The 8603-nt window shown below is 50.3% G+C and overlaps 1 protein-coding gene across 1 annotated transcript in view; it reads right to left on the minus strand.

Annotated features, from left to right (window-relative positions):
- Positions 1-647: 647 nt before the first annotated feature.
- Adgra1 (adhesion G protein-coupled receptor A1) overlaps positions 648-8603 on the minus strand; it is a 32011-nt gene continuing 24055 nt past the window's right edge. The window contains exons 4-5 of the mRNA XM_012513493.2: positions 2814-2912; positions 648-1907 (exon numbers count right to left, since the gene is read on the minus strand). Of these exons, the coding sequence (XP_012368947.1) occupies positions 704-1907; positions 2814-2912 (1303 nt within the window). The 3' untranslated portion in view covers positions 648-703. The remainder of the gene's footprint in view (positions 1908-2813; positions 2913-8603) is intronic.

Genomic DNA, 8603 nt, shown 5'->3' on the forward strand with positions numbered 1-8603 from the left:
AGGAGGCTGTGTGCAGCCTTCGCAAGGCTGGTGGTCACGGCTGCTTTCCTTGCCCACAGTTCCAGAGGCAGTATGGGGGGCCCATCCCCAGCATCCCAGGTGCTCTTGGGTTGTTAGGGGTTGGGGTTAGGTGAGATGGCGGAAGTGCCAGGGGAGGCTGCTGGTGTGACACAGACACAAGGACACTGGAAGGGACCTGTAGAAACATCCCAGTGGGCCAATGCTCTTTATGATTGACCACTATGGCTCCTGGAATAAACTCTTAACACACACACACACACACACACATACACACACACACACACGCACACAACACCAGGAAACATAAGATGGAGCCTCTGGCAAGGTTGCCTGGATCACCACCCAGCAATACAGCATGGATGCCGGGCTCTGTGCTGGGTTCTGGGGTGGCTTCTTTGATAGAATTCTGTACTATGTTCCTGGGCTGCCCTGGCAATGGGACGCTATGAACAGAAATCTGGTGACAGTATGTGGACAGTCTACTTTGGGACTAACAGAGGCAGGTGTGGCCCAAAGCATTTTTCCTTCTGGGATCTTCCAGAACAAAGGGGACAGCTCCAAGATGTGAGTTACTTTGGTGAGCCTCCATGCCAACCTCGTGTGGCAAGCGGTTCTCCTCTTCGCTCTGAAGCTCCTCCAGGGACACGGTGGCACTGGTGAGGGTGATGTGTTCCTGTCCCTATTACACAGTAGTTTCATTTTTCCAGGGCCCTGTTCGAATGTTGCCTGTCCCATCGGTGCTGAAGGATAGGCCTTCTTGAATAGTGCTCTTTAGCATCCCATTCTGGCTGGGGCCACCAAATGGCAGGGACTGTGTCCTCCGGAGCATCTCCAAATGGGCGGGGCCTGGAGGCAGCCTTGGGGGGCAGCCGTAGAGCGCAGGACTGGTGTCACTGCACTCAGGCTGGCTGACCATAGGGAAGGGGTCACCTTGGGCACAGCAGGCCAGCGTGTGCACCCCCATGGGGCCCTCGAGCGAGCTGGGCGGACTGTCTGTGTGTGAGCTGTGGGGGCTGCCGTCTAGGCTGGAGGGGATGTGGTAGGCGTACTCGTGCTCAGCAGCAGCTGCCTGGTGCCGGCTGAAGTAGTGAGGCTTAGTTCTGCCCTTGAGGCACCTGTGCAGGCTTGGGTTGTGGAAGGCGTCCTCCTCTGGCATGTGCACGTGGGCCTCCTCCTCCATCAGCTGCTCGCAGTGCATCTTGGCACAGCAGGGAGTGGCTGGCGAGAGGCAGCTGACATGGCCCTGGGCAGCCTGCAGGTTGGTCATCTTGCAGTGGCCAGGAGGCGGGTGGCTGAAACCCCTTGGGTTGCCAGGGCCTGGTGAGTCCTGCAGGCAGGTGTGCCCCAGTATGTCCCCATTGGCGTCGAGGGCAGGGTGGGTGCTGGGCTTGGTGGTAGAGGTGTCCCCACGGGATGGGCAGCACGACCACCAGCACTGCCACACGTCCTCCCGTTTGGCGCAGTGATGGATGAGCACAAAGAGCCCCAGGGTCACACAGAAGGCGCCGTATAGACAGCTGAAGATCATGTCCAGGAAGTGGCCCTGAGACACGGCCAGTGCCCCGAAGGTCCACGTGGCCGTGAACAGGAACAGCGTGAAGGCAGCAGCCCGCAGCTGGGCCTTGAACGAGTGCTCATTCTGCAGCTGGGAGGCCACCAGGGCGTCGCAGGCAGTTGGGGTGCCAGGCCGCACCCCGTGGCAGTGGCCTCCCTCCGGTACCGCCAGCCGCTGCTGCTCTTCTGTGCGCTCTCGGAGCTCATACCTGCGCTCGGGGTGACGCCGAAGCTGGATGTAGGTGCCAAGGAAGTACACGCAGGTGACCAGGGCGATGAAGGCGGCCGGCCCATAAAACGCACCCAGGCTGGGCTCCCAGGCCATCCAGCAGCTGCAGGGAGACGCCAGTCAGTGCGGGCCTGGCTGGGCAGACTAGAGAGGGGTTCTATAATGTGCTGGATTAATTTTGTGGGAAGGAAACATGTGGAAAAAGGAAGAAGCCAGAGCATCTGAGACGGCCCAGTGGAGAAGTGTGGGCGTTGGCTAATGGGGGCAGCCTGGAGCAAGCATGGAGCTCAGACGTCACAGAATAGCCACTTAGGGCCTGCCCTCAGCCTTGCAGGCTGGGGAGGTCAGAGGAAGTGATGGGAAAGTGACTAGGACCGAAAACAAGCAGAAGCAAGCACAAGTGAGGGGTGGGGCTGGGGGTGGGGTGAAGAGGATGGACAGGTGGGGGGGGGAAGGGGGCGGGACTTGAGTGGCAGGCTGAGGGTTCTGGGCCACCCGGAGAAGGTGGGTGTGGCGGGTGAGTGCGAGGAGAACCTGAGCAGAGCCCTGAGCGTGGGCAGGGGTGAGGTGCTGCGCATCGGTTCCTGCCCGAGGGTGGAGTGAACATTCTCAGCTGACCTCCGGGCTGCAGCTGAACCATTATCTGGAAGGCTTTCCTTGTTAGAGAAAACCAATGGCCTTCTGTGCCCAACCAAAGAGATTTAACAGGAAGCAGTCCGTAGGGAGGAGACAGCTCTACGTACCCAGGGGAAGGGGAGGAGCCATAGATCTGAGTACCCCCTAGGCCCAGGACTCAGGGCCCAGGACTTGCTACGCTTTTCTCACCAGGGGCATACTGGGGAAAGTCACTGATCCAAGTTAACACCACTGGTTGCTTGTGGAGACTAGCTTCCCCCACCCAGCATCAGACGCGGCCTGCGGGGGTCCTGCCCACCCCGGGTGTGGCGTGAGCCCGGAGCTCCAGCCTCCACCTCTAGCGTCCTGTGGGTGGCTCGTGCTTAGTACTCACTAGGCTGTGTCCTCATCTTCAATCCCGTAATTACTGATGTTTGTGGCAGCTGTAACCCCACAGATGATGAACGGGATGCCTCCACTGATGAGGTAAAACCTGCCAGAAAGCAGAAGGCATTGACTCCTTGGGAATACCTGAGTCCGCTGGTGTCTTCCCACTTCCTGAGAGAGATGGCTGAGGGGTCCTGGGCCAAGCCGCCCCTCAGCACAGAGAAGCACAAGTCTGGTGGAGGAGTCCTGGCTTCGCAGCTGCCTGCTGGGCTGGCTGGTGCCTGTGGGAGGCGTGAGCCCGTGGCAGCTCCAGTCTGCTGCAGACTGAGCCAGAGACGTTACACAGATCCTTGTGGAGGTGAGAGAGGCACAGAGAGGGAGAGCGAGCACGTCGCTGATGAAGAAAGGTTGTCGGAGACACTGAGTGAGGTCCCCTAGATCCCTTAGGCCAGGTGCTGGTGATTCAGTTTGGTTCCTTCTGGATTTGTCCTCAGCCAGAACTCAGGTTAAACTTTTTCCCTCTCTGGGTCAGCCTCTCTGGGCCAGCGCTGGCCAGTGACCCAAACATCTCAGGTGGGGAATTTGGACCCATCCAGCCCTCTGTAGCTCCTGAGACAAGTTGTTCCCCCTTGGGCCAGTGCCCTGGAGGGACAGCACTTATCCCCACCAGAGTTGGGAAGACTTTACCAGGGGTGATCAAATGCCAGATGTACCCAGCCCAGAGCTGGTGTGCCTTAGGTATGGGGCTGAGAGCACAGTGGTGCTGACACCAGGGCACCCAGAGGTACCCCTGCCTCACCATGGGTGACAGTGTCAGGGCCACTGTGGGGCCCATTTATGAGATGGGGCCACTCTGCTGCAGACTCTCATACACCTGGAGAGCAGGCTGTGGTATTCCCACAAGCACAGCAATGGGCCCTCACAGTGAAAGGCTAGGCGCAGGAGGCCCCCAGGGAATCTTTTCCTCCTGGGATTCTGTAGCTGAAGAAATGGCCTAAGAAGAGTGGGGTGAAATAAAGACATTTCCTGACAAAAATGTAGCTGACAATCTGCCCTTAGCCCAACTGTGCTTCAAGAAATGTTTTATGCAGTGCCCTAGTCGGAGGGATGTGGTACCTAGGGGAAGCTTGGATCACCTGAAGGAATAGAAATGTTAATTACTGGGTAACTGAGAATTTTGTTTTCTCTTAATTTCTTCAAAATAATAGAAACTATCACGTGAAGTGAAATTAGATAGACTTGGAAAGATAAAAACGGCATGTTTCTCCCTCTTTCGGGAGAAACTTAATAAATGAATAAAATAAAGGAGAGCTGATAAGAAACCAAAAAGCAGATTGTTGGAGACAGGGAATGAGATAGATGGGAATAAAAGAAGAGGCGGTAATGGGACTGAAGAAGGTCGAGACACGTTACCAACTTCCCCACATCAGCTCCGCCATTTTGTAATACTAATATACACAACTAAAAATACATACAATGGTTTAAAGAGAGAATTTTAATGTCACCTTGTAGAGCTTATAATTTATATAGGGGTGACATATAACATGGCACAAAAGGTAGCAGGGGCATGGCCCTAAGTTAGGGCTTCCTGTACAAGAGGTAGTGATGTCACACTCTACATGGATTACAAAAAGGCTGTGGACTTGAATCCCTAAAGTCTGCAAGACATTAATAGAAAGAAGCTATAGATAAAAACAAAAATATTAAACAATACAAAAGAAGGAAGAAAAGGAGGAATAAAAAAAAATCAAGAATGAAAGAGGTTAAAAATAGAAAATATTTCTGATCTTATTGGTTGATTGCAGCTCTGTTCTACCTTAGATTAGTCTCACCTTGTGGTTTTGCTATATAGAAGTAGAGTCCCCGGCTACCTACTCGGGACTCCTTGTTTCTTTTGAACCAAAGCTTTCTTTCTCTCTCTAGTAGATACTTCCTATTCTTAAGAAAAATAGAAAATAGAGAGTAAAATGGAGACCTAATTCAAACCAAAATTCTTTTAAGTTTAAACAGATTAAAAGATCCAGTTCAAAGATAGAGATTGTCAGAATGGAGGCAGGGGAAGACCCACCTGGGTGGGGCCCACAATGGGAGCACTTTAAATATGAAGATACAGAATGGATGGAAAAAGCCCCAAATGGCTGGTACAGTCACATGACCACCAGATAAAGTGGGTTTTGTGGTACTGGGAGAAGGGTGGCATTCTCTCATGATTGCAGTGCTTGTCAGGGCGGACCGTGAGAAGGGCTCCAAATGCCTGAAGTCAACAAGATGAAGGAGAAGAGGATGATTCCAAAATCACAACTGGTGGCCCTAAGCCTGCTTGATTCGCTGGTTATAGGACAGGTAAGCAAAAGGAAGAGAAGACATCAAAAATGTAAGTGACTTCACCTAATTGCTGTAGATCTTCACACGCAGCAGTGGGCTCCACACACTTGTCAAGCACAAGTGGCTCATTCACCGTGGCAGATGACGTGATATGCTACGGAGTGAGTCTTGGAAAAATTCCAAAGACTTAACATCATGCAGAGTATATGCTGACTGCAACCAAATTGAAAAGGAACTGAGCAACAAGAACAGTAAGGAAAGCACAAATCTTTGTAGAATTAACAACAGACTTGTTAAGAATTCCTGGATCAAAGGAGAAATCACGAATGGATTCTGAAATAATTATAAATAGAATGATTAAGAAAATACAACATACCAGAATTTTTGGGATACAGTTATAATAGCAGGGCATATAGGGACATTTGTAACTTTAAAGGCTTGCATTGGAAAAAAAGAAAAGGTCTAAAATTTAGTGGCATAAGATTCCAGTTTAACAAGATAGAAAAGTACAAGATCAAATTAGCCCCAAAGTGGGCAGAAGAAGATGATAAAGATAAGAGAAAAACTCTGAAGGATGGTTCCATGAAAAAAACAAAACAAGGAAAACCCCAAAATCTCTTACCTAGACTGAGTAAGAAAAAAGATAGAAGACAAATGACCAGTATTAAGAAATGGGAGTCAGGGCCGGCCAAATAGCTCAGTGGACTAAAGCGCCTGCTTAAGCAAATGCAGCAGCAGGGGTTCGATCCCCCGCATGCCATGCTGGCCCTGTCCCCGAGGTGCGCCTGTAATCCCAGATCTTGGGAGGCTGAACACAGGTGGATCACGTAAGTCTGATCTATGTAGTGAGACCCTGTAGACCCCTACTATAGGAGCTAATGTTATATACCTGATGGATATTAAAACATAATAAAATGTTATAATAAACAACTGATTTTTTTTTTTTTTTTTTTGGAACTGAGGATTGAACTCAGGCCCTTGTGCTTGCCAGGGAAGCGCTTATTCTACTGAGCCATCTCCCTGGCCCAGAAAATCTTGGTGTCCAGGCCCCGGGAAATAGCTCAGTAGTCTAAGTGCCTGCCTAACAAATGCAGAGACCCAGGTTCGATCCCCAGTGCCACATGCTGCGCCAGCCCCACCCTGGGCACACCGAGCTGACCACCAAGTCCAGGCGTGGTGGTGCAGGCCTGTAATCCCCACACTGGGAGGCTGCAACAGGAGGATCACGACGAGTCCGGCCTGTGTAGTGAGAGCCTGTACCAAATACATAAAAATTTTAAAAAGGAAAATCTTAGTATCTAGTGTCTAATAAAAATTGATTCAATATCTAGAAACATTTAATAGGCTGAGAAGTTTGACTAAGTATCCGCAAAAGGAATAACGCCACTCTCATAGGGCTCTGAAAAGGGGCGGCATCTCCTAATTTCTTTGCAAGGCTAGCAAGGGTTTGATCTCAAAATCAAAACCAAACAGAGACAGTGAAACAAAGTTACATTGCACGGCCCCTCATGACCACGGCCCTATTACTCTTATGAGCCACCAGCAAATGAGGACGAGGAGCTCCTCGGGAAGGGCTGACATTCTGGCTTGATTGAGCTAAAAGATGCAAAGCCAGTTTGGGGTTCACAGAAATCAGTGAACATAGCTCAACATACGAACCCAGCGAGGAGAACACGGATGGTCGACCCACAGGCTCGGGCAGAGCTAACTTTTGTACATTCTCATCGTAAGAAACCTAAGCTAGAAACGGAAGGGAATTTCCTCAGCTTGTAAAATGCATTTATGGAAAACTTATACCAGATAACAGGTGACGTAAGCATATTTTTGTCTGCAGATAACACGACTGCTTACATGAACTAGTCTGTAGAATCTACAACTATTAGCGTTAGGAAGTGACTTCCGGAAAGTAGTAACGTTAATATATAGATATCAATTTTATATTCATATAGTAACAGAAAACCATTGGAAAATAAAATGAAAATATTTTAAAATGGCGTGAAAAGTGTAATCCCAATCATAATCCCAGCAGATTAGCTTTTTGTAAAGGTTGAAAAATCTGCTCTGAGATGTGCATGGGAATGGCACTGGTGTGGAATACCCAGAGCCACTTGACACCTCACCTCATCTGACCAAAGACTTACTAAAGAGCCACAACTATCAGGACAGTGTGGCCCAAGAGGAAGGACTGTCGAAAATAACACAAAAACGAAAACCAATAGCAGCAACAAGCAAACAAGAAACTCAGAAAAAAATGCAGTCATTTAAGAGGAGTCCACGCTAGATCCTCATTCATACAGGAGGGTGCAGCATGGCTCAGTCACACAGTGCAGTGATTGTCCTTGAAGCCATCCAACAACGTGACGAGGAAAGAGCACACCTTTGGACAGTGCTGAAGAACTTGACTCAGCCTACCCTGTACACAGGCTTGGTATGGGTAATTCATAGATAGGCCTAAAAGGAAACATTCAACCCCCAGCCCATTTGTGGAAAAATACAGGAGACGTTATCACAATGTGGTGAAGGGAGAGGGTTTTTGGTGTTCCACAGAAAAGGTGTAGGTAGAGATGAAAAACTGACAAGCAACTGTCAGCCAATTGGCAACTTCTGTTCATGAGAAACATTGTTAAGAAAATGCATAACCAGCTGTGGAGCAGCGTTTTTCATGTATATAGAACTCCAGGAGGAATTAAAAATCAGTGAAAATGGGGAAAAGGTTTGAGAAGTTTCTTCACCAGTTAAGATACCTAAATGCCCAACAAGCACATGAAAAGGTGCTTGAGGTCCTGAGCCACCGGGGAATGAAAGGTGAAATACACTTTTCTGGAGGCGTCACCTCCCAGCCCACGGGGGGTAGTGTGAAGACTCATCACCCCAAGTCTGGAGGGAGAGTTGGGTGACTCGAACACTCCTTACCCAGTGGGCAAAAGCTTAGGGACTGAAGGCACAGAGCCACCCGGTGACCCAGAGAGAGCCACAGCCATGGGGTTTACCAGGGAGGAGTGTACAGGAGGCTGGCTGGAGAAGCTGTCCATTGTAGAGACCAGGAACAGAGGCCCAAGGACAGGCTGTGACCTGTCTGGCACAGTCGGGATGCATGCGCAGGGCAGCTTCCCAGGGGCCGGATCTGAGAGGGTTGAGTATGGTGGCCATAACTTGACAGCCACTGCGATCTGTCCGTTCTGCTGTCTTCCTGCATCTGTGCTGGTCCATCCTCTGTGCAGGATGAATCTTCCATTTTCTCTTTTCTTCCTATACTGTGTCATTTTGAGAGAGGGAATTTTGCTGTGTAGTTCAGGCTGGCCTTGAATTCTGTTGGTCAGGCTGGCCTCAAACTGAGGACGAGCCTCCTGCCTCAGTCTGCCAAGTACTGAGATTACAGGTGTAAGCCACCAAACCCTGCTGTCTCTTTTCTTTCCCCTCCCTCCCTCCCTCCCTCCTCCTCTTCTTTCTTCTCCCTCTCCCTCCTTCCTCC

The sequence above is a fragment of the Octodon degus genome, unplaced genomic scaffold (assembly GCF_000260255.1).
Source record: "Octodon degus isolate 3935 unplaced genomic scaffold, OctDeg1.0 scaffold00010, whole genome shotgun sequence".
Lineage (NCBI taxonomy): Eukaryota > Metazoa > Chordata > Mammalia > Rodentia > Octodontidae > Octodon > Octodon degus.